Below are 27,257 nucleotides of genomic sequence, written 5' to 3'. Positions count from 1 at the left end.
GGACAACAACCTCACAGTTATTAACAACCACACCTAAAACAAAAGCAAACTAAAAGGACAGCTAGATCAGGAGTGGAAGCATAGAAATGAAGATCTCAAGGAGGGTTAGCAACAGGGGAGTGGGAGGAGGAGAAGGGGGGAGAAGGTACAGAAAATAAGTAGCATAGACAGTAGATAGAAAATAGATGGGGGGGCAAGAATAGCATGGGAAATATAGAATCTAAAGAACTTGAGACACATGGTCATAAACTAAAGGGGGGTAATGGTGGGGATGGGGGGTAGGGTGGAGGGGAATGAAGGGGGGAATAGAACAACTGTAACAGCATAATCAATAAAAAAAAATAAAATAATAAAATAAAATAAAATAAAATAAAAAATAAAAAAGATTGTATTCATTTCTAGAGGAAAGGAGCAAGAGAGGGAGAGAAACCACCATGTGCCAGAGATACATCAATCCCCAAATGGGCACCTTACACGCCCCCAACTGGGGACCTGGCCAGGAATCAAACGGGTGACCTTTCAGTTCTCAGGCAGGCACTCAACCCACTGAGCCACACCAGCCAGAGCAGATTCAGTAGGTGTTTTATTTTATTTTATTTTTTAAGATTTTATTTACTTATTTTTAAAGAGAGGGGAAACATCAACATGTAGTTGCCTCCCGTGTACCACCCACTAGGGACCTGACCAGCAACCCGGGCATATGTCTTGACTAGGAATTGAACTGGCGACCCTTTAGTTCTCAGGATGGTATTCAATCCACTGAGCCAAAACAGCCAGGCTTCGGTAGGTATTTTAAATAAAAATGGTTATAATTTAGCCAAGACACAAAAACTATCAATATATGGGAGCTAAATGTAAGAAGCAGGCATGCCTATAGGATTCTTAGATAAAATTATAGGGATAAATGTTCATGACTGTGGATTTACCAGTATATTTTTATATATAACACCAACACACAAAAAAGGAAAAAATGAAATAAATCAATCTTCATCAAAATTAATTCCATGTAATGAAGGATATTACCACATAAGTAAAAATATAGTCTATCAAAGGGTCTACTATCCATATTTGACTAATTCTTTCAACTCAGTAACCATCCTGGCTGGTGTAGCCCAGTGGATTGAGCACCAGCCTACGAACCAAAGGGTTGTTCATTTAAATTCCCAATCAGGGCTCATGCGTGGGTTGTGGGCTAGGTCCCCAGTGGGGCCCATGTGAGAGGCAACACACTAATGTCTCTCCCACTCTTTCTCCCTCCCTTGTTCTCTCTCTAAAAATAAATAAAATCTTTTTTAAAAATCCTCAATAACCAAAAACAAGAAATCCAAATTAAAAAGATCAATCCCGCTTATGTTCCTGAGTATTTGCTTTCTATATTCAGGTTTCCTACATTGGGTGTATTAATGTTTACAAGGGTCATATCCTCTTGGTAAGTTGATCCCTTTGTGATTATGAAATATCCTCCTTTCCTTTTGTAGCCTCTCTTTTAATTTCTTTTTTGTTTGACATAAGTATAGCTACCACAGCATTTTAAATTTTCCATTGAAAAGAAATACCTTTTTCACAATAGCACAGACATTTCTTTATTGGAATCCCAAATTTTAAAAAGAGAAAGTAAATAATCATCAAGTGATTCATGTTTGTTTTTTTTTTAAGCATCTTTACCTCAGTCACCCATCAGACCTGCTCTAACTTGCCAAAATAAGTCTCTGGATATCTAAAAGCTGTTTATACATTAACTCCATTAAAACTCTGCTCATTATTGGCATGGCTATTCTCATACCTATTATATGTACACAATCCACTATTAGATATCTCAGAACAGAATTCTCTGCAGAGCAGGTTCTTCTGGGGCCCAAAAGTAGAGGTGAATTAACTTTTTTTACCCTTTTACTTTCACTTTGTATCTTTTCATTTAATGTGGGTGTCTTGCAGACAGCATATTCATGGCTCTTGCTGTGCTATCTATTCACTACCCTGTTTTTTAAAGATTTATTTATTTTTAGAGAGAGGGAGAGGAACATAGATGTGAGAGAAACATCAATCGGTTGCCTCTCATATGCACCGCATCTGGTGGCACTTCTTGCAACCCAGGCATATGCCCTGGCCAGGAATCAAACCACAGACCTTTTGCTTTGCAAGACGATGACCAACCAACAAAGAGACACACCAGTCAGGGCTACCTTATCTTTTTGATATGGACATTTAATATATTTATGTTTAAATGATTATTGACAGGTATACATTTATTGCAAATTTCATATTCAGCAATGCAGTCACAGTAGGGAACTTTAACTTTCCACTGACATCCACAGATAGAACTCACAGAAAACCAAGACGAAAACTATGGTCTTAAATGACACATTAGAGATGGATGTGGAACATTTAAAGAATTTTACCCCAAAGCAGAATATATATTCTGGACACAATGAAGGCAGAATCAACTCTAATCTAAGGAACAATAAAAGCTTTTTTAAAATGACCACAAAAGACTAAAAAATTTATGTAGGTAATATTTGTATTAATAAAACTCTTCAACACTCATCACTGGAGTACCTGATAAGGAACAACTCTCATCTACCTGAGATTTTATTCCTATATATGTTCTGAGCCCTAGACTTTGTCCTTTAACAAACTAAAATCATAAAGCCACTGGTCCAGGTAATCAGTCCTAGACACAAAACATCAGTAGATGCATAGCAATAATGCTGCATATACTGTGTCTATACCTATGTCAGGAAGTAAAGTAGAATAGTATCCAATCTATAGTTTCTATAATGTTTGTGATTTTTCGGGCAGGTGCATGCATTAGGGACTAATATTTAGCAGCTTGTACAGATCTAGCAAGACAATGAAAAAGCCAATTGGACTTTCGGGCTTCCATTTTAAACTATCTCCACCTGAAATTCCTGGAAATGGTTCTGATGGCTTGAAATGCACTCAAGGTATGTGTGGGACAATGGATACACCCCAAGCTATGTAAAAGACACGGAAAATAATTTTGCATCCAAAATCATAAAGAAAATCTTTCAACCTAAAGTCTGCAATGGTCTCTGGAATTTCTCTAGAAACAATGAGCAAGAGTTGGCTACATTTATGATTAAAAATAAAGCCTGTTCAATTTGTTCTGTTTTTACTTCAGTAAAGGAGAAGGTAATGATGTAACACTGAGAAATTCTCAAGGACTCAAATGAAAATCGGGACCAGAAAGATCATTCTAATTTCTTTTTAAAGATTTTATTTATTTACTTTTAGAGAGAGGGGAAGAGAGGAAGAAAGAGGGGAAGAGAAACATCGATTGGTTGCCTCTCACATGCCCCAATCATGGACCTGTCCCAAAACCCAGGCATGTGCCCTGACTGGGAATCGAACTGGCGACCTTAAGAGTCTGCAGGCCAGTACTCAATCCACTGAGCCATACAAACCACAGCACAAATTTTCTTTTTTCTTAAGTAGATTTTATTTATTTCTAGAGAGAGAAGAGGAGGAAGAAAGAGAGGGAGAGAAACACTGACTTGTTACAGAAATGTGGACCAGTTGCTTCTCACACGCCTTGCCCTCAAACCAGGCATGTGTTCTAAGAAGGAATTGAATGGGTGACCTTTCTTTTCTTGTGACAACACCCAACCCACTGAGCCACACCAGTCACAGCAGATCATTCCAATTTCCAAACACACAAATGCCATTATGTTATTTTCCAAAAACACATATTCACATTAAAAAACATAGGGTTCTCCATGAGTTGCAACCTTCATTTTTTTCTAAAATATATAACTATAATAAAAACATTTATCAAATTCTGATGTGTCATTATATTAGAAAATTTCCAAACTACTGATTAGCACCAACAGGGCTTGCTTGCCTGATGGGGGAGGGGGAGAGCAATTAAGATGCTATGACCCCAGCACTTCAGTGGATAATGGCTATGAGATCTCTGTAGCTGAATTCAAGAGTTCACAGATTTTTAAAGATCAACAATCAACCCCATGATTTCACACACACACCAGGAATAAAAACATAGTAGCATCAACTGATAGGAGATTAACAATTTCTTTTCAAAATATTTCAAATACTGTTGATATACAATAGTATATATTCTGAGTTAATTATGCACATCGAGACACCCATTTCCTTGACATTTTTAAGCACATCAAAAGATAATGACCTAGCTCCAGCTGGTATGGCTCAGTGGATTTGGTGCCAGCCTGTGAACCAAAAGGTCACTGTTTAATTCCAGGTCAAGGTACATGCCAGGGTTGCAGGCCAGATCCCCAGTAGAGAGTGGGCATGAGAGAGCCAACTGATTCATGTTTCTCTTGAACATTAATGTTTCTCTCCTGCCCATCCATTGTCATTGAAAATAAAATCTTTTTAAAAAGTAATGCTCTATGTTTTTAAATTCTGAATAATTCTCTATAGTAAGTATTCTGACTTATAATAATACCTGAAAACTATTTTTAGCGCTCTACTGTGAATTCACTCATACTTTGAAATTATGTTTCACTTACATACATACCTAAATTTCTACATCTTTAACACCAATTTCAGGCATAAATTCTTTGGGATTTGTGAACTGTATATACTGAACAAAAGCCTATAGTTATTATGAACATAAAATTCCATACCCATTGTACATTCCCTGTATGTCCACATGTACAATTTCTTACAATCTTCTTTTTTAAGGTTTTTTCCCCCTAGTATAAATTCTCACATGTCAAATAATCTGTAAACCTTGAGAAAACAGTTTACAACATTCTTCATTAGTATTTTTTCTCTTTAGAATGAATTCTGATGTGAAGTAAGATATGGGTAGAGCTTTGCCACATTTTTTATATTTGCTACATTTTATCCAAGAAAAATTGTAAGATATTGACAGATATGAATGAGGGCTAAACACTTTACCAAATTCGTTACATTTTTAAGACTTTTTCCCCATATAAATTCTCTAACCTTGAAGGAGGCTTGAATAATGGTTAAAGTTTTGTTAAATTCTTCACATTTTTTGTTTCTCTCCAGCATGAAGTCTCCAATGTCAAGGAAATTTTGAACACAGGCTAAAAGCTTTGCCACATTCTCTACATTTGAACAGTTTTCCTCTAGAGACACTACTGATGATTAAAAGATTTGGCACTTACATTTATATCATTTCTCTCCAGTATGAATGACCTGATGTGGTATACGTTTTGAGGAATAAAGACTTTGTCACATAGTCCAAACTGATAAGATTTATTTCAAGTATGATTACACTAACAACTGAAGACTGCTTAAAGGCTTGGCCATATTCCCTACATTTACATGGCTTTTCACCAGTATGAATTCTCTGATGTTGAATACATTGTGAGGATTCCCTAAAGGCTTTGCCACATTCTCTACATTTATAAGGCTTCTCTCCAGTATGAATCGTCTGATGTTGAGTAAGGGTTGGGGATTGTCTAAAGGTTTTATCACATTCGCTACATTTATAAGGCTTCTCTTCAGTATGAATTTTCTGATGTTGAGTAAGGTTTGGGGAGTGGTGAAAGGTTTTACCATATTTTCTACATATATGAGGCTTTTCACCATTATGAATCCTCTGAAGATGACTAAGGTTTGAGAAATCCTAAAGGCTTTGCCACATCCTTCGCACTTATGAGAATTCACTCTAGTATGAATTTTCTGATGTTGAGTAAGCACTGAGCACTAGCAAAAGGCTTTACCGTATTATCTACATTTGTAAGGCATCTCTCCAGTATGAATTTCCTGATGCTGAGTAAGCACTGAGGACTGACAAAAGACATTACTACATTCTCTGCATTCATAAGGCTTCTCTCCAGTATGAATTTTGTGATGGTTTATAAGCGTTGAGGACCGGCAAAAGGCTTTACCACATTCTGTACATTTATAAGGCTTCTCTCCAGTATGAATTTTCTGATGTCTAGTAAGGGTTGAGGACAAGCTAAAGGCTTTGCCACATTCTCTACATTTATAACGCTTCTCTCCAGTATGTATTTTCTGATGATGAGTAAGGGTTGAGGACTGGCGAAAGGCTTTACCACATTCTCTACATTTATAGGGCTTCTCTCCAATATGAATATTCTGATGTTGAATAAGATTTGAGGACTGGCGAAAGGCTTTACCACATTCTCTACATTTATAAGCCTTCTCTCCAGTATGAATTTTCTGATGTTGAGTAAGAGTTGAGGAGCGGCTAAAGGCTTTACCGCATTCTGTACATTTGTAAGGCTTCTCTCCAGTATGAATTTTCTGATGGTTTGTAAGGGTTTCGGAACGGCGAAAGGCTTTACCACATTCTCTACATTTATAAGGCTTTTCTTCGGTATGAATTTTCTGATGTTGAGTAAGGGTTGAGGACTGGCGAAAGTCTTTACCACATTCTCTACATTTATAAGGCTTCTCTCCAGTATGAATTCTCTGATGAATAGTAAGGATTGAGAACCACCTAAAGGCTTTACCACATTCTCTACATATATAAGGCTGCTGATTAGTATGTATTCTCTGATGTACAGTAAGACCTGAAGGCCAATTATATGTTTTACCACATTCTTTATATTTATGTTTTTCCACAGTACAGATTTTCTTAACTCCATTTAGATTAAATATTTGACTAAAGAATTTCCCACATGGTAAACATTTGTATACTTCCCCCCTGATAGGAATATTCTTTTGTTCAGTACTGTTTGAAGATTCCTTGAGTAATCTGACACATTTACTTTCTTTCTTTGTCTTCCCCACATGAGGAATAACTTGATGTATACTGTCATTTGATATTTGATCAAAGGTTTCTCCACCTTTGCAATGGTTTTCTGGAAGAGGAGTACTTTGATGTTTACTAGAATCTGACTTACAGTTAAAAATTTTCCAACTTTCATTGCAATGATAACTTCTGTCTTCATTACATGTACTCTGGTAATCATTAAAGATAGAAAGACCTTTAGTGACACCTATAATTACATTAAACATGTACACTTATTCCCAAATCGCTATTCTCTGATACCTATTAAAATCATGGTGGTTGAATTCAAAATTACTCCTAAGTACATGAAAATTTTATATATTGGAATAAAAGAAAACATTCCTTATCAATGAAGTATAATAATTCTTAATAAAGAAACTGCCAAACTGGCCACATTTAAATTTTACATATGCATTACAATTCACTAAATTTCACAAACTAATGACTGAAACTTTAATACTACTCTCCATTTCAGGCAATTAAATAATTATTCACATTACAAATTATCAGAGTTCCTTGATTTGGCAGACTGCCTTTAGAAGAATAGATATACTTAGAAAATTGTTTATAGGCTTCACATTTGGAAACACATTGTTCTACAAATTTAAGTGACTTAAAGTGGAAGTTTTCCCAAACATAACCTATTTTTAACCTCTTTGGGTAATAAAGACTTTATTATGAATAATTACCCTACACAAGTTCTGTGCATTTTAACATCCTTTTTTCTTGTCAAATACTTTCTTATCAGCCTTTCATTACATTATCAAAGATACACCTTTCATATCTTACCAGTATTGTTTTAGAGAATAAATCTTCTATTCCTGGCTTTTGCAACAAGACCTGGTTGTCTTCAGATAACATAGCTGAAAGATGCAAAATAAAGGTTCACAGTTATGACACTCAAGATAATGTACATTGAAGTTAAGCAATTATTGAATATATTACATCTTTGAGTACTTCAAAAATGTTAAATGTTCAAAGCAAGACCAAGAAAGGTACAATGTAAAGAAACAGAGAGTGCTTACATTTGGCAACCATACTGCCCACGTCCCCTGGCACACAATGGCAATATTACAAGAAAACTCCTAGTTTCCAATTTCTACTCTGAAGAGATGGAAGGTACAGCTGTGTTCAATTATCTTGCTATTTATCAGTGTCTTGAAATACATTTTTCTGTTTTACATGACAGTGCTAAAACCATGTTGATAAGAGGTGCATGCATTGTAGTACATACTAAAAAAGAGGAGTAATTGACAACTGATCAAATACCAAGACAGAGCAGGACTGAAAACTATTTTGTATGCTAGTATCAAGCATACAAAAAAATGTATGGGAAGATTTTATGACAGTTGGTTTTTTTTTCATTATATTACCAAAAGAAAACAAACTAAATATAGACAAATGGTATTACACCAAATATGAAAACACCTGCACATTAAGGCAAATACACAGAGGGTTAAAAACACAACCCATGGAATGGAAGAAAATTTGTGCAAAGTATGTATCTTGTAAGTGTTTAATATTCAGAATACATGAAGAACTTTTACAAAACAACATGATAAAAGAAGTAACACAATTTTTAAAACTGCCAAAGATAGACAGTTAATTAATATTTAAAAAAAAGCAGGAATACAGAACAGACTGAGGCAGATGCTTTAATAAGTGGTGTAACTGAATACCCACAAAATAATATAATTCAACCAATTTCTTTTTTTTTTAAAAACAAACACCTTTCTTATTTTATTTATTTAATTTTAGATTGAGGGGAAGGGAGGGTGAAAGAGAGGGAGAGAAACATCAATGTGTGGTTGTCTCTCGCACTCCTCCTACTGGGGGGTCTGGGAACCTGGCCTGCAACGGAGGCATGTGCCCTGACTGGGAATAAAACTGGCAACCTTTTTATGGTTCACGGGACTGCACTCAATCCACTGTGCTACAGTAGCCAGGGTTCAACTACTTTCTTGTGCCATGAACCAAAATAAACTCAAAGGAATTAAAAATTAAAATGTAAGACCTGAAGTAATGAAAACACGGTAAGAAAAGAGATTTACCCTGGCTGGTGTAGCTCAGTGGATTGAGCACGGGCTTGTGAACCAAAAGATCACGGTTCAATTCCCAGTCAGGGCACATGCCTGGGTTGCAGGCCATTTCCCAGCAGGGGAATGCCCAAGAGGCAACCATACATTGATATTTCTCTCCTTCTCCCTTCCCCCTCTAAAGATAAATAAATAAAATCTAAAAAAAAAAGAAAAGAAATTTAATAAACTGCCATTCACTCTTAGAAAAATTTTTTGAATATATCTTGGTAGGCATAGCAAACAAAAGATTAAACCAATGAGATTACAACAAAATAATTTTTGTATAGGAAAGTAAATCATCAAGAAAACAAAGAAAAAACCCAACTACTGAAGAGGGAAAGATATCCACCAATGATGCTAAATATCCAAAATAAAGGAGAAACTTACACAATTTAACACACACACACATACACACACACACAAAATCTGACTGAATAATAGGGAGAACACCTGAATATATATTTCTCTAAACAAGGCATAAAGATAGCCAGTAGACATATGAAAAGATGTCCAATGTCATTCATCATCAGAGAAATGCAAATTGAGACCACAGAGAAATACCAGCACGTATGTATCAGGATGGCAATTATCAGTAAATTAACAGACCTGGCTGGTGTGGCGCAGTGGTTTGAGAGCCACCTGAGAACCACAAGGTCACAGATTCAGTTCCCAGTCAGGGCACATGCCTGGGCTGCCAGCCACATCCCCGGGCTGCCAGCCACATCCCCAGTTGTGGGCATATGAGGGGCAATGGATGGATGTTTCTCTCACACATCACTGTTTCTCTTCCTTTCTTTCTTTCTCCCTCCCTTCCTCCCTCTCTAAATGTAAATAAATAAATCTCTTAAAGAAGTAAGAAACAATAAGAATGGGCAATGATGTGGAGAAATGAGAACCTTCATGCTCTGTCAGTGAGATTATAAATAAGTAGGTACAGCCACTACAGAAAACAAAGTGAAGGTTCCTCAAAATTTACAGACAAGTACCATGTAACACAGCAATTCTATTTCTGGGGATTTATCCAAAGAATGCAAGAACATAAATTCGAAATGGAACATAAACCACCATACCCACTAGAGCATTATTTACATGATGGAAGATATAGAACAGAAGGAAAAAAATGGCCATTGTTATAATGGTACTGAAGCTCTGGAATAAATGAAGAGATTTTATTTTAGTTAACATATAATGACAAAAAAATTTTATCTCAGTGGGTCTCCTTAAAGCCATGACTCATTATGTTTATTTAAAAAATTAAATAAACTACAAATATAATATCCATGTTATTGAATATAAAATAAACTTAATTTTATGCACTTCACACTTTCTCAGGGCAAATTCTTTACCAACTTTGTTTTTCAATCCAAAGTATTATTATGATTTTAAATCCCATGTCTCATCATTAAGAAAAAATACAAACAGTGATCCCTGTCATGAGAAAAAAGAGAAGCCACAAGCCGAGAAAACATATTTGTAATAGACAACATGTACAAAACTATTATGCAAGACATAGACATCATGTACAGGACTATTATGCAAGACAAAGATTTTTTCAAACTCAACAAAAAACCAAACCTAAATAAAAAGGGACAAACACCTTAACAGAAATCACACGAAAAATTAGATGTAGATTAAAAATTAGTATCTACAAAAACATCCACACCTTATATCACAGAGGAAATGCACACTAAAACAATGAAAGTTACACAAACAGCACACTAAACCCCTAATGAGAAGGGAATCCAGAACACTGACCACAGCACATGCTGCTGTGGTTGTGGAACAATTGGAACTCTCATTAACTGCTGGCGAAAATGTAAAATGGTGCAGCTCCTTGCAAAGAGTCTCGGGATTGTCAAAAAAGTAAAAATAATAGGGTTAGCTGGGTGGAGGGGACAAAGGGGGACAAATTGGGACAACTAATAGAACATACAACAAAGTATTTTTAAAATAACCCCAAAGAGCCCTGGCTGCAGTGGCCCAGTAGATTGAGCCCTGGCCTGTGAACCAAAAGGTCGCCAGTTCAATTTCCAGTTAGGGCACATGCCTGGGTTACAGGCCAGGTCCCCAGTTGGACGTAAGAGCGCAACCCATCAATATATCTGTCACACATTAATGTTTCTCTCCCTCTGTTTCTCCATCTCTTCCACCTTCTCTAAAGATAAATTTTTTTAAAAAAAAACCAAAAACTTGCCCTGGCTTGTGTGGCTCAGCGGATTCAGTGCTGGCCTGTGAACCAAAGGGTTGCCAGTTTGATTCCCAGTCAGTGCACATGCCTGGGTTGCCAGCCAGGTCCCCAGGAGGAGACGTGTGAAAGGCAACCACACACTGATGTTTCTTTCTCTCCTTCTTTCTCCCCCCTTCTTCTCTCTCTATAAATAAATAAATAAATAAAATTTTTTAAAAAACAAAAACACCCCTAAACATACACTTATTATATAATGCAGTAATTGTGCCCCTTATTATTTAACTAAATATCTAAAAACTTTATCTACAGAAAAACCTACCAGAGAATATTAATAGAAGTTTCATTTATAATATCCAAAAATTGGAAGCAATAAAAATATGTCAACAAGTGAATAAACTGAAACACATACAATGAAATATTCAGCACTACAAAGAAATAATAAGACATGAAAAGATATGAAAAAATCCTAGACACATTGAATTAGGAGAAAAAAATTAATCTTCTTGACAGGCTGCTCAATTGGTTAGAGCATTGTCCAGAAAAACCAGGTTGTGGATTCAATCACTAATCAGGGCATATAAAAGATTCTACCAATGAATTCATAAATAAGTGGAACAACAAATCAAATTTTATCTCTCTCTACTGGTCTCTGTCTCTCTAAAATATCAATAAATGAAATTAAAAATACAGACCCTAGCTGGTGTGGCTCAGCAGATTGAGTGCAGGCCTGTGAACCAAAAGGTTGCTGGTTCAATTCCCAGTCAAGGCACACACCTGGGTTGAGGGCCAGGTCCTTGATAAGGGGTGCAAGAGGCAACCACACATTGATGTTTCTCTCCCTCTCTTTCCCCCTCCCTTCCCCTCTCTGTAAAAGTAAATAAATAAATAAATAAATTCTTAAAAAAAAAAAAAAACCAGAAAACAGTTGGGAAAAAACACATAGAAAAGTCCAATTTCAAAAGATTGCAGACTATAAAAAACCAACTACATGACATTCTAGAAAAAACAAAATGAGAGAAATAGTAAAAAGATCAATGGCTGTAAGAGTCTAGGAGACACAGAGATAGACAGGCAGAGCACAGAGAACATTTAGGGCTGAGAAACTAGTCTGTATGCCACTACAATGGTGAATATATGTCATCATAAATTTTCCAAACCCAAAGAATATACAACCCAGCAGTGAACACTATGGTACTAAAACTTTAGGTGACAATGATATGCAAATGTAGGTTCACACATATTACAAATGTACCACTCTAGTGGAGGGCACTGATGAAGCCATGGGTATGCACGTAGAAGCAGGAAGTGTGGAAATTCTCATTTACTTCTACACAATTTTGCAATGAACCAACTGCTCTTTAAAAAGTCATTCACAGACCTCCTTCTCTGAAGTCTCTGTACTCAGGTCTATGCATCTTTCCTATGGTTCTCTATGCCCATCCAAGAGACAAATATTTGCATCCTCCATTAAAATACACACATACAATATATCACTTCAGAACAATAAAAATGACCAGAGTCAAAGAAACAAACACCAAGTTGCCAAAAATGTGGACATCCTAGACACTCTACACAGTTGAATAAAAGATAAATTGGTGTGAACAGTATGAATAACAAGAAGGGGTTTGCCAAAAAATTAAAATAAGCCTGGGCTGGTATAGCTCAATGCATTGAGTGTGGGCTGAGAACCAACGGATCACCGGTTTGACTCCTAGTCAGGGCACATGCCTGGGTTGAGGACCAGGTCACCAGTGGGGAGGCCACATGACAGGCAACCACACATTGGTGTTTCCCTCTCTCTCCCTCCCTTCCCCTCTCTCTAAAAACAAATAAATAAAAACTTTTTTTTTAATTAAATAAAAATGTTTCATCATTCAGCTGTTACTCAGGATATTTATCAAAAAGTATTCAAAGGAGGATTTGCAAGAGACATGTGCATACCTGTGTCAATTTTAACATTATTCACAAAACCCTGCAGAGGGGGAAACAACCCCCATGTCTATGGTCAAATAAATAGACTAAAAAATTTACTATATACATAAACTACTGCTCTGCCAGGAAACAGAAAATGATGTTATAACCTCATAGCACAAACACAAACATTGAGAATTTTTTTTAAGTGAGTACACAAAAAGCCACACATACTATAGGATTCCACTTAGGTGAGTAATGTCATGGTGTCTGTGCCACAGAAAAAAAAAGTAGTCACATGGGCCTCGATTTTCAGGCAAATTAAGGAAGTTGTTGTTTAGTGGACATTGAGACGTTTCTATAAAATGGAAGTTTCAAAAAATCAGATGCACAACAAGGAGAATATACTTAATATGACCAAACTATAGAGTTACAGAAGGTTAAGAGGGCAGATCTTTTTCTCACATTTTTTTTTCTTTAGATTTTATTTTCTTCTTTAGAGAGAGGGAAGGGTGGGAGGAAAAAAAGGGAGAAAAACATCCATCAACTTCCTCTTTCTTGTACATGCTCCAAACAAAAACCAAACCTGAAACCAAGGCATGTACATGCCCTGACCGGGAATTAAACTGGCAACCTTTGAGCTTGCAGGACGAAGCCCAACCAGTCAACTGAACCACACCCACCAAGGCAGTTTTTTATCAAAATTTAAAATATAATATCTAAAAAAGTTATAAAACTTTGCAAAAATTACATTCAATTTAGAATTTTTATCTCACATAAACAGAAGATAAATTGAGTCATGAAGCTATAAAATTAAGACTATTTCCAACACTCACAGGGCCAATCAACAGCTGACCATTAACCAAGCTCATGACTTACCTTACAAGGTAAGTCATGAACACTGCAGGATAAAAACTACACATATGTGCACATTAATTTTAATAGCAATTGACATATTGCTAATACATTTTGTATTAAGTCCCACAATGTCTTAAGTGTACTGAGTGGAGAACTATTATTCATATTCCTATACAAATAAAAACCAAAAATGCATTCAAGTAAATTTGGGGAACCTATCATAAAAAAGGAAACACACTGGTAAACCAGTGGGAGTTGTGGCTGAGTGAGACTGATGGGTGCTGGAGTCCAAGTCGTTCTCTTAAAAGACCCGCACACAGACTTATTGGGACTCCCTCACTCTGAACTCCAGCCCTAGAAAAGCAGCTTGAAAGGAACCAGGGATGTAGTGGGTGGAACTGAATTGTCTGGCTTCAGGGATAAGGCTGAAGGGGCAGCTTTCTCCCACACAGCAGTCCTGCCCAAGGCCATTAATTTCCTTGTTGAGTCCTCCCTACCACACAGCTAGCAGGCAGGTGCCATATGTGAGTCTCCAACAAACTGGCTGACACCTTAGCCTTGTCCTGGTTATTCCTGGAGACCTTGCCCCACTCAACTTAACAGCCCACCCAAGCCATGTCCAAGGGCTCTTCCATACAAATGGCCTCTCCTGCTTCATGCTTCAGACTCTCCTTAATCTCAGAAACAAACTGCATCTAGCCTCTGCACACCCTGTACCTCTCACTCAGTGGCCACACGCAGAGCACTAGCTGCAGCTGGCCTCTGGTCTCATCTTGGCCTCTCTGGGCAACTTCACAGCCAGCACAAGGAGACATCTTCATACCACTCTGCAACTGGTGCTGAGTGGAAATGGGCAGTTTGTAGGTGGTGGCTGACCTTGCACCTGAAGAGAAGACTGAGAGCCAGTGCACCTGTGGACAGCTTAGGACTACGTCAGACTACAACCCTACCACTTCTACAAGCAACACACTCATGGGGCAGACTCAGGGAGCACCAAAGCTTCAATGAACATTTTCCTAAATATGAAGTATCTAATAACTCTTTAACTCACTTCTTACCAAAACAGCACATTCAATCATGTTGTCTCATTACTTCTTTTTTTTAAAAAATATTTTATTTATTTATTTTTAGAGAGAGGGGAAGGGAAGAAGAAAGTGGGAGAGCAACATCAATGTGTGGCTGCCTCTCATGTGTCCCCTACTGAGGACCTGGCCCGCAACCCAGGCATGTGCCCCGACCGGGAACCGAACCGGTGACCCTTTGCTTCACAGGCCCGAGCTCAATCCACTGAGGTACACCAGCCAGGGCTCTCATTACTTCTTTTTTGAAGGGAGGGGAGTGTGGGCTGCAGGAACTGGGTCCCCCTCATTTTTAATAAAAATACAGAAATCATGACTGAGGTCTAATCAGAAAGCAAAAACACATCAAGGAACAGTCCTAGGCAGCACTGGACTGAACCAGAGAATAAAATGATAGCGTTGATGAAATCAGGTTAAAAATACATGTTACATGGTTGCTTATCACAGTAACTTATTGAAGAACTCTGTAAAGTAGAGAAATACATTAAACTCTTCTAACACAAAGAAATTGGAGAATATAAACTGGAAATTCATGTTAGTTCTATGGTTGCTTATCGCACGCAGTAACTTATTGAAGAACTCTGTAAGGTAGAGAGATACATTAAAATCATTTAACACAAAGAAATTGGAGACTACAAACTAGAAATTTCACGTTGGTTCATACAAAGTAAAATGACATTGTGAAGTGAAACAGAAAATTAGATTGTCTCATTTGGGGGAAGTACATTCTGCTGCAATGAAATCACTGAGTCTAAACATTCTAGGGCCTTATTTGAAGCCTCTCTGGGATTAGAAATCATAAACCAGAAAAGATGACATCTGTCTTCAGGGTTCTAGGAATTTCTGCAATGAATTCTAGGATCAAAACCATTTCCACCCTGGCTGGTATAGCTCAGTGGATTGAGCGCAGGCCTTTGAACCACCCTTGCTGGGAACTGGCCCCTGCTGGGAACTGGCCTGCAACCCAGGCATGTGCCCTGATGGGGAGCTGAGCCTTGATTTCTTGGTTCGCAGGCCCGTGCTCAATCCACTGAGCCACACCAGCCAGGGCTGAAGTGGCCCAGCCAGGGCAGGAAGTGTTTTTTAAAAATATTTATTTATTCCTGGCTGGTGTAGCTCAGTGGATTGAGCATGGGCCTGAGAACCAAGAGATCGAGGCTCAGCTCCCCGTCAGGGCACATGCCTGGGTTGCAGGCCAGTTCCCAGCAGGGGACTCACGAGAGGCAGCCATACATTGATGTTTCTCTCCTTCTCTCCCCTTTCTCTCTAAAAACAAATAAAGTAAAATCTTAAACAAAACAAAACAAAACACTTCCTTCGTAAACTCCATTCATGAGACAAAAACAAAACTTAAAAAATAAGGCTTAACTGACAATTTCTCAGCAACTACACAGATTTTCCCAGGCCCCCACCAAAACTGAAGAGGAGCCAGACTACATTAGCCCTCCAAGTCAAAGAGGAAGACTTTGCCCCAAATGCTATTAGGATGACAGAGGTCACTGGAGTAGAACCAGAGTCCCAAGATGATATGGGAACAAGGGACATACTGGAGACCAGCTGACCCTCTATGACAGCAACAGAAATAAACCTGGGCTTTTCAAAATCCTTCCCACCATAGCACAGCTTCCCAAATCACACCTAAAAATCAGGCTACTTCTGTGACCTTTGGGCTCCTCACCTGCATCATCTGCTTTGCCATCCCACCTACCTTGGGGGGCAGATATTATTTTTTTTCTGCAAACGTCCCAGTACGCCTTTGTTTCCTCCACACTAGTGACAAGGACTGGCTTAGGGAAAACACAACCTGTTTATAAAAGAAACATTAGTTTTGACAGAGATTCTCCCACTTATAATCCAGTTTGTGCTCAAGTAAGCAGATTGGTAGAATAATAGTAACCTCCAATTTGTTACTTGAGAGCAAGAATCTAAAAGTCTACCATACACAGTAGAGTCCCCAAATGACATTAAATAAAACAAAACCCTGTGGGTGGAGCAGGGACTCTGAAAGGAAGTCATCCTCACCCAGAGAGACCAGGTTCCTGTAGTTCTCCAACATCACGTCCACGTACAATTTTCGCTGAGCTGGGTCCAAGCATTCCCACTCCTCCCGAGAGAAATCTACTAAAACATCCCTGAAGGTCAACGGTCCCTGAAAAATAAGACACATTTACCAAAGGGCCACCATGAGTTAATAATGTAACCCAGCTTGAAAACAGTGTTAGAAGTGGTTTCAACCTAGGAGAGTATAGTAAATTATCTAGTAACATCATTCTGACCCGGTGGTGTTCTCTAACGTATTTCCTAACACTGAGAAATGAAAATGACTTATGTCCACCAATCCACTGCAGAGACCTTACTTTTCAGAAAAATAACCTTTAAAATGAAGGGATAGCACTGGCTTGTATGGCTCAGTGGACCGAGCACTGGCCGGCAAACCAAAAGGTCACTGGTTTTATTCCCAACCAGGGTATATGCCTGAGTTGGGAGCCAGGGCCCTGTTTGGGGGCATCCAAGAGGCAACTGATTGATGTTTCTCTCTCTCTCTTTTTTTCCTTCCCTTCCCTTCTCTCTATATTTCTCAGCAGGAAAAGACATGGTGAGTTGGAAGTGTAAGAGCTCTTCATATTTAATTCGGAAAACAAATAACTGCAGTTTTATAAAAATGCAGATTATGATTCAACCATTCTAGGATGGGGCCTATGTTTCCACATCTTTAACAACTTCACTTTTTATTAGTGACACCATCATCTCTGGTCCATGTGCCATACTTCTGAATAGCACAAAAAGGAAAACAGAAAATAAATTCATACATGATTCTAAGCTAAAGGACTTTCATAAAATTTATAGTTCCGAAGAAATAAGAAACATATCAGACACAGTATTATTTGAAAATTTAGTGAAGGTAATCCTAAAACAAGATTATTCTGCCTCTTATAAGAATATTTTCTGAAATATACAGTAAATCATAGACCTTGAGTTTTACTCCAAACTGGAGCTAAAATTTTCCAAAAACAAAACAGGCAAATACACACAGAGACCTCATGGATGTTCACTAAGTTTCTGTAACTGAGAAGAACAAAAACATTTTAAGAGAGTAAGAAGACTAAATGTCTCAACTGTTAACATTTTATGTACACAGGCATATATACATATGGAAACTAGGTACAAATGAAAAGTGATATAAAACAGAATATTTATGTCAATAAAATTAAGATTTGTGATTCTATAAATCTCATAAATCTATTTGTGGATGATACCTTTTTGTTTTAAAAATAAAAAGAGGAGTGCACATAATGATGAAATATAAATTAAAGCTAGTGTTTATTAGCCTTTTATTTCCTTTAAAATTTAAAAGAATGCAACATACATTAAAATTATTTTTGTAAACTTTCTTGAAAATACAAAAAGCAATAATGTAGATAGAGTATGTCTGTGAAATGAGTGTGGAATATAATGAAAACTTACAGGAACAACCCTGACTGATTTTATCTTCCATATCAAAAGCCAATGATACCTAAGAAATAAACATAGGGGCTTCGTCTTCCAAAGCAAACAAAAACTAAGAGAGGGTTGTTTCCAGATAAAATGTAATGGTTTTTTCAAATTTCTCAATAATTCCCTGCTAGGCCCTTGTTAATAATGAAGAAGAACTATTGACTATATAGTGAAGAGACCACCTCAGCCAAATGAATACCAGGTAGACTATAACAATGGGTATCAGGTGACTTAAGCACATGGAAAGACATGTCATCACTTCTGTGACATTACTGAAGAGAAAAAAAACACAAATAAAGAATGACTGGCCTTGCTATTGAGTGCTGGCCTGCAAAACCAAAGGTCAATGGTTCAAACCCATTCTCAGCCCAGGCCAGGGTTATAGGCCATGTCACTGGTAGGGGACATGCAAGAGGCAACGGATAGATGTTCCTCTTGCACATCAATGTTCCTTTCCATCTTTATCTCCCTCTCGTCCCCTCTGTATAAAATATTTTCTTATAATCTTTTTAAAAAAATTTTAAAAATCATTATGTGAAAATAATCACAAACGTTATTTTTTGCAAATGTCAATGCACATGTACCTCTCACATGTCAAACACAAATACTGTAGTATATTTATTTTTACTTTATTTTTTAAAGATTATATTCATTTTTAGAGAGAAGGGAAGGAGAAAGAGGAGAGAAACATCAATGTGTGGTTGTCTCTCACGTGCCTTCTACTGGGGACCTGGCTGGCAACCCAGGCATGTGCCCTGACTGCGAATGGAACCAGTGACCCTTTGGTTCACAGTCCAGTGCTCAATCCACTGAGCCACGCCAGCCAGGGCACTTAAATAGTGAGTACATTTAAACAGAAAGACTTTTGTGCCAAACTAGTAAGCAAGTCTCTTCTATCTACTCCTCTTTGTCAGAACTTTCTGAGCAATCCTGATCAGTAAAATAAGCACTTTTTATCCCTGTTTTACAGAGTTGATTCTGCAAACACATGAACCTAAACCTACATTCCCTTCTCCACCAATACCCAAGCCTCTGAGCCCATCCCAACAGGGGTGCTGGATATGGGTGCCTTCCCAGGTTGATCTGTCACAGAGGGGATGTTTTTAGTAACTGAAGATCATTAATTACAGGTGGAAATTCTTCATGGCCTTTGGCAGCCTGGATGAAGATAATACAGGCTCTGGGACAAAGGGGAGAAGTATATAAACTGGTGACCTTAATAATCGTAAGAAGAAAAAAAGTAGGTAAAAATAACCTCACATCAGAAACAGAGAAATAAATTTTGCAGGTTTTAAATCCACTCATATTAGGTAGAAAAACAAACATAGCTTCTGACCCAGGATACGCTGTTTACCTGAGAAGCAGCCATGTTGTCCTGGTCCTGCTCCAGGATGTATTCTCAGGTGACGATATGCTGAGTAATTCACGTCTCTTTTTGAGGATATGGCTTTGAAGGTTTTCACACAGCTTTTCAATCTGCTTCTAGCACAGTCACAAGCAGAAGGACCTGAAAATGCTGGAAAGGTTATCCTCCCTCGTCCTTTGTCACAGGAGAGTCAGGAACAGTAAGCTCGTAAATAGAGAGCACGCTGGCAGTTTTCTCTTTCTTTCTCTCAGGTGCTCTCCCCCTAGACTTAGGTCCACATAAACTCATACAGCAATGAGAATGCATGCTGCTCTCCTGAACTCCAAACCCAGCAGAGCACCCCACTCTCTCCACTGACCAGTCTGCTCACAGCTCTTACAATGGCATGCCAGCATACCTTTTCTTCCCTCTTCTCCTTCCCTTTCAACCTAATGATTATCTTTGTCCTTTCTTTCTGCTAAGTTGCAAGGGCCCTTCTTGACTGTCTCTTGACACCTTCTTGACACCAAAACTTTGTGAGTTTGATTGCTGGTCAAGGAACTTACCTAGGTTACAGGTCCTATACCCTTCGAGATGCATGTGGGAGAAAGCCCGTCGATATTTCTCTTTCACATCAATGTTTCTCTCTCTTTTCCTGTTTCTATAATCAATAAGTATATCCATGAATGATTATTTTTTAAAAAATGCATCCCAAAGCACTCCTACAAATTCCTGGCTGCACCTTAGCATAACCTGGAGCACCTTAATAAACAATGATGCTCCACCCAGAGCAGTTGTACAGCTCTGTGGATGACATTTCTCAAAATTCTCAGTGATGTAATAGGAACCTGAAGGGAAACAGTGTAGCTTTAACAACCATCAGACCCCTAGGGAATAAGGAGCCCCCCCCCCAAGCTATAATTTTACAGGTCTGCAATGCAGCCCATGAAATAGTATCTTCATCTAGTTCCATCCTGGTGCCTGCATTACTTCTCCAGAACTGTCTTCTGTGTCACTGGACCAGAGATATCAGAACCAGCACAGTTCAGATCTTTGGGTACTGTGAGGATTTAGGGCAAAAACTTCTAAAATAACAGACTCCCGCACTGGCTGGTATGGCTCAGTGAACTGAGTGTCAGCCTGTGAACCAAAGGGTCGCTGGTTTGATTCCCACTCAGGGAACACGCTTCGGTTGTGCATAAGGTTCCCAGTAGAGGGCGCAGAAGAGGCAACTACATATTAATGTTTCTTTCCCTTTCTCCCTCCCTCCTCTTCTAAAAATATTTAAATAAAATCTTTTTAAAAAATTAAAAATAGCCCTGGCTGGTGTAGCTCAGTGTATTGAGCACAGGCCTGCAGACCAAAGGATCATGGTTCAATTCCCAGTCAGGGCACATGCCTGGGTTATGGGAAGGGGCCCCAATTGGGGGTGTGCAAGAGGCTGCTGACTGATGTTTCTCTCACAAATTGATGTTTCCCTCTCCTTCTCCCTCCCTTTCCCCCTCTTGAAAAGAAATAAAATTAAAAAAATAGATAACACCAATGCTTATTTTAAAAGTTAATGACTATTTACAGAAAAGATACCCAACAGACTAATATTTATCTCAATATGTTTTTTAAAGATAAATTCAATGTGAGAGATAGTAGGAAAAAAGCAAGTATAATAAAGGGGGGAGAGACCCAATGGTTTTAATATTCCCGGAAAAAACATCATGTGAGAGCAAATAATTACAAAATTCACAAGCCCTATAAAGTGAAGATTTATAATTCTAATTCAAATGTATTTAAGAAAAAAATTAGCAAATGTTAAACCACAAGCTGATATCTCACAACTTAATCATCCACATCCAGGTTCCCCTTCTTCCTGGTACTATATTTCTGCGTATGGATCTGTTTCCGTCTCTTCCCTGTTTCCGGCATTTTTGTCCTTTCCTGTTTCCCCTCCAACCTCCTCTGCTCTTTCTTGCCTTTTCTCTATTGCCGTACCTACACGTGTTCTATTAAACAACTGAAACTTATTTCAGCTGCATTTTCTCCCGATGTTTCTGATTGCTCCCATCTGCCTACCGCCCTTCCCTCCACACTGGTGTCCCCTCTGCTGCCCTAGTCTTTACTGTCACCCCACCGCCACCCCACGAGCGGGCTGACTCTTGGTGCTGTTTCTCACTCCGATCCGTCACGCCCAAACCCCCTTTCCGTCCTTGCTCTCACTCCCTAACTCGTCCCCTCAGAAACACTTCCTCCGCCTAAAGCGCCTCGCTCTTTGCTGCCCCCACGTCTGCTCGCAGGCCCCTCTCCCTGTCAGCTCCCCTAGTCTCTCTGGGGGTCCCCCGTATTCTCGGCATTTCTCCCGTCTTCCTCTTCCGACTCCTTTCCCCACTGACCCTTTCACTCCTACGTCCCTCCCACCTCCCCCTACGGTTCCTCAGGGACCTTTTCTTCCCCTCACGTGTCAGTCTCTCTTAGTCCTCCGGATCCGCTCACTGCCTCATTCCGCCGCTTTCCCAGCCGCCCCTTCACCATCACCGCTTCCACAAAGCCCCTCCCCACGTGGGGCTGATCACCTCTCCCCGGGACAACTTGATTTCCCCACTTAGGACCCACCCTATGTAAAGTGTGCTCTTCCTGGAATTCGGGCCTCTTATTTAATGGGGGACGAGGCGGTCTCAGGTGGGGCGGACCGCAGATCCCCGAGTCGGAGTGCCATCAGCGGAGACTGACAAGGCTGGGGGAGGGGTACAAAAGAACGCAGAGCAGTCCGCGCCTCAGGGTCTCACAGGGAACCCCGACTCACTGCTGTAGGAGGCTCGGGAAGGGATTTCAACGTCTGTAGTGACCCTCAGCCTTTCCCTGCTTAGGAAATTTAACCTTCAACTAGGAAAACCCAAAGCAGGAAGAATCGCCTGACCTTTTGTTTCTCCAGTCCGTTCCAAGTCTGAAAGACACTGCGCATGCTCCTCACTCAAAACACCGATGGGCCGGTCTGAGCCTCAGCTGAGCGCTTCCGCAAAGAGTACAGGCGGAGGGGTTAGAGGCCAGGCTTGAAAAAGGCCAAGCTAGGGATAAGATGAATGGAGGACGGGGGCAGACTTAATGGCGTGGTCTGGGCTCCATTCCACCTTGATCTCCTTGGTTATAAATGGTCCTTGGTCATTCATTTATCCACATAATTATTCCTAAAATTTGTTCGAGTTCTTTTCAAAACAAGTATTTTGGTGATCCTACAATGATTAAATTTTCTCTAAGATCTTTATCACACAATGTAACCTTCCCTCTGGACTCTCACCTTTCTCAAACAAAAGGGCACTGGGAGGGAAAAGTGGGCGTTCTGGGGAGTCTGGGCAGATTCTCTAAAACAAGGCAGGCAACCTGACCAGAATCCATACAAGCTGTGACAATTAGAAAGTGAATGAGTGCCACCTTGTGGAACTGCCTGGGAAGAGGCCTGAATTCCATGGGCTCTGCCTCCAGAGATTCTTTTCCAGGTTTAAAAATTCTGTTATGAAACGAGAAAAGTTGATGTTTGTGTTGCTTGACACCACTAGACCCAGTAAGTACAGACAGAAATTGACTCTGTATGGGCGGCTTTATTTACATGACCAGCGATCTGAGAAAACTTTGGGTTATGTACCCGAGAGAATGTCTTACATTTCATTTCAGGCCAGCCCTTTTTATGAGGGGAAAAGTGTAGTTAAGGGGTTTGGTATTCAGGGGAATAGTTGAGCACATAAAAGCTGCAGCATTCTTTTATCTGTGACCTAGGCAATGGTTTTCATCTGTTTTGTCAGTGGGTGTCTCACCCTGGAGTACAATGGCTCAGATACCATCTTGATTGCCTGCAGTCCTCCAGAGGCACAAAGGTGGAACTGCTTATGGTCCCTGGAGTGAAGATGCTGAAGTCGCCTTCAGTTCCTGAAACAACAGCTTTTTACAAACATTGATTGCAAAGCTTATTAACCATTACCTGAAACTAAAATTTTTCCAACATTTGAGTCTCCCATCATTCCCCCACTGTTAGTTTGAACTATCTTATTTCTATGAGATCCATTTCATATGCAAATATTCATTTTGTTGTAGGCACGTATCCTGTCATTAGACCATCTGGTAGGGGGCTTAGGAATACATTTAATTGCAGATCCACATAAGGAGGCACATTGTATGCAACAACAAGCTATGATAAAGCACAAAACACTTTTTAGCACAGTTGACAAGAGTTGCACTCTCTAGCTGGGGCAACATTAAGGACTTTTTTTTCCAAACTATTAGACAACGTTCATTTAGAAAGTTACAGAGGTAGGCTGGAAAGAAGTATTCAAAGTCATGAAAAGCAAGGACCTACAACCTAGATTATCCAGCAAAGCTATCATTTAGGATAGAAAGGCAGCCCTGGCTGGTGTGGCTCAGTGGACTGACTGCCAGCCTGCAAACCAAAGGGTTGCTAGTTTGATTCCCAGTCAGGACAAATTGCTGGGTTTCAGGCTAGGTCCCCAGTTGGAGGTGTACAAAAGCCAACCACACGTTGATATTTCTTTCCCTCTCTTTCTCCCTCCCTTCCCCCTCTCTAAAAAATAAATAATGTGTTTTTTTAATAATAGAGAGGCAGATAAAATGCTTCACAGAAAAGGTCAAGTTAAAGGAGTTCATCATTACCAAGCTCTTATGATATGAAATGCTAAAGGGACTTATCCAAGAAAAAGGAGATCAAAACTATGAACAGTAAAATGACAACAAACACAACTATGAAAAACTGAACCAAAAACAAAAACAAAAACAAACTAAACCAACAACTAGCAGAGGAACAGATTCACAGAAATGTAGTTCACGTGGAGGGTTATCAGCAGGGAGGTGGTGAGGAGAGAATGGGGAAAACAGATGCAGGGAATAGGAAGCATAAGTGGTAGATACAAAATAGACAGGAGAAGGTTAAAAATAGTATAGGAAATGGAAAAGCCAAAGAATTTATCTGTATGACCCATGGAACTAAGTGGGGTCGGGGGGCAGGGATGCTAGAGGGAAGGTGGTGTAGGTCAGAGAAGGATTAGGAAATGGGACAAACATAATAGAATAATCAATAAAATATACTTAAGCCCTGGCTGGTGTGGCTCAGTGGATTGAGTGTCAGCTTGTGAAGCAAGTGGTTTCTGATTCCATTCTCAGTCAGGTCACATACCCAGGTTGCAGGCCAGGTCCCCAGTGGGAAGCACACAAGAGGCAAATACACAGTGATGTTTCTCTCCGTCTCTTCCTCTCTAAAAAGGAATATATAAAATCTTTTCTGGTGCACCGTTCCCAAAAGTACTGCAATACAAGTCAATGCACAGAGTGGACAGAGCTACCTTCTATTCCATCTCCCAGCTCCAAAAATCCATTTAATATTATGTTCTTGGATAGACGACGTATCAGATATTAAACTGATTAGAACAGATACTACATTTGATCTTAGCCTAAAAGCTGAGAAGCCATGAATGACTAAAGAAAATGTTTATGTACATACACATACACACACACACACACACTTAAAGCTATTGTTTCAGGAACTGAAGATATGACCCACCTGGAGTCCGGGACCACAAGCAATTGAACTTCACTGCCCCAGGAGGACTGGAAGCAATTAAGATGGTATCCAAGCCCAGGGAGAGAGACCTTGCTGCACAGAACATGGATTAAAAAACCACCTGTCAGACTTCTGCCAAGATGGAGGCGTAGGCGGAGACACTGTGCCTTCTCTCACTACCAAGTTTAAAAACAACCAAGTTTTAGCAACAAAAACGCAGCCAAACCACAGAAAATTGAACTATACGAAAATCTGACAACAACGAGCCTTTCAGCCAGACGGGTAAGAGGGGCGAAGCCAGCAGCAGAGCGGGATCAGGCAGGAAAGATCCACTGGACCAACCCAGGCACGTGACCCAGGCACGCAGGCAGCCGTGGGTGGATCCCAGGTGTGGAGTAGCAACAACGGGTGGACCCACTGAGGGTGCAAGGCGGCAGGCTAACCAAAGTCACACATTCACTCGCAGATAAACCGGCAAAGGAGTGAGCAGTGAGATGGACCGTGCAGGCCCCAGCAGCGGGAAGCAGCAAAGGGGACCGCTATTGCCCCCCTTTTACCTTGCCCCCACATACAACATCACAACCCAGCGACCTGGGTGGCCTCGCCCTGGTGAACATCTAAGGCTCCTCTTCTCATACGTAACAGGTGCAAACAGACCAAAACATGGCTCAAGAAGAACTCAAAGGCCCAGAGCCCATAACTCTAAGCAACCAAGAGATACCCAAACTTTCAGATGCACAGTTCAAAACACTGGTGATCAGGATGCTCACAGAACTGGTTGATTTTAGTCACAAATTAGAGGAACATATGAAGGCTAAACTAATTGAAATGAAGGGAAATGCACAGGACACCAATACTGATGGAAAGGAAACTGGGACTCAAATCAAGGGAGTGGACCAGAAGGAAGAAAAAATGACCAAACACAAAAGGATGAAGAAACAAGAATTCAAAATAATGAGGAGAGGCTTAGAAACCTCTAGGACATCTTTAAATGTTCCAACATTTGAATTATAGGGGTACCAGAAGGGGAAAAGGAACAGCCACCAGTGGAAAACTTATTTGAACAAGTAATAAAGGAGAATTTCCCCAATCTGGCAAAGGAAATAGACTTCCAGGAAATCCAGGAAGCTCAGAGAGTTCCAAAGAAGTTGGACCCAAGAAGGAACACACCAAGGCACATCATAATTACATTAGCCAAGATTAAAGTGAAGGAGAGAATCCTAGAAGCAGCAAGGGAAAAGGGGACAGTCACCTACAAAAGAGTTCCCATCAGACTGTCAGCGGATTTCTCAAAAGAGACCTTACAGGCAAGAAAGGGCTGGAAAGTATTCCAAGTCATGAAATCCAAAGACCTACAACCAAGATTGCTCTATCCAGCAAAGCTTTCACTTAGAATGGAAGGGCAGATAAAGTGCTTCTCAGATAAGATCAATTTCAAGGAGTTCATCATCACCAAGCCCTTATTATATGAAATGTTAAAGAGACTTATCTGAGAAAAAGAAGGTAAAAAAGATGAACAGTGAAAGGACAGCAAACTCACAGTTATTAACAACCACAGCGAAAACAAAAGCAAGCTAAAAGGACAGCTAGATCAGGAGTAGAACCATAGAAATGAAGATCTCATGGAGGGTTAGCAACAGGGGAGTGGGAAGAGGAGAAGGGGGGAGAAGGTACAGAAAATAAGTAGCATAGATGGTAGGTAGAAAATAGATAGGGGGTAGGGCAAGAATAGTAGGGGAGATAAAGAATCTAAAGAACTTGAGACACGTGGTCATAAACTAAAGGGGGGAACGGTGGGGGCGGGGTGTGCAGGGTGGAGGGGAATGAAGGGGGAAATAGAACAATTGTAATGGCATAATCAATAAAATATATTTAAGTAAGTAAATAAATAACCACCTGTTAACAGATGAAAGGATGATAGATTGCTGCACTGCAGCTTTTAACTCATCAACCATTAATCAGAAACCATTTATCTACATTCCTCCCCCACCCCATTTTAAACACCTTACATACACT

At 39.6% G+C, this 27,257-nt stretch overlaps 1 protein-coding gene, 1 long non-coding RNA gene and 1 other non-coding gene across 3 annotated transcripts in view; all 3 read right to left on the bottom strand.

Moving 5' to 3' along the window:
• Nucleotides 1-391: 391 nt before the first annotated feature.
• LOC119041651 (zinc finger protein 11-like) overlaps nucleotides 392-27,257 on the bottom strand; it is a 75,337-nt gene continuing 48,471 nt past the window's right edge. The window contains 2 exon segments of the mRNA XM_053662579.1: nucleotides 392-5,598; nucleotides 5,601-6,542. Of these exon segments, the coding sequence (XP_053518554.1) occupies nucleotides 5,138-5,598; nucleotides 5,601-6,542 (1,403 nt within the window). The 3' untranslated portion in view covers nucleotides 392-5,137.
• LOC128626971 (uncharacterized) lies at nucleotides 23,278-25,324 on the bottom strand. The gene is made up of 3 exons (XR_008391082.1): nucleotides 25,242-25,324; nucleotides 24,858-24,936; nucleotides 23,278-23,599 (listed from the first exon to the last, which is right to left on the bottom strand). It is a non-coding gene; the product is annotated as an uncharacterized LOC128626971 (long non-coding RNA).
• Nucleotides 24,961-25,150, bottom strand: LOC119041670 (U2 spliceosomal RNA). The gene has a single exon (XR_005081083.2). It is a non-coding gene; the product is annotated as a U2 spliceosomal RNA (small nuclear RNA).

Source organism: Artibeus jamaicensis, unplaced genomic scaffold (assembly GCF_021234435.1).
Source record: "Artibeus jamaicensis isolate MK-2021 breed Jamaican fruit bat unplaced genomic scaffold, CSHL_Jam_final contig_2566, whole genome shotgun sequence".
Classification (NCBI taxonomy): Eukaryota; Metazoa; Chordata; class Mammalia; order Chiroptera; family Phyllostomidae; genus Artibeus; species Artibeus jamaicensis.
The sequence above is the reverse complement of the archived record's forward strand: the minus strand, read 5'-3'. Positions and strand labels throughout refer to the sequence as shown.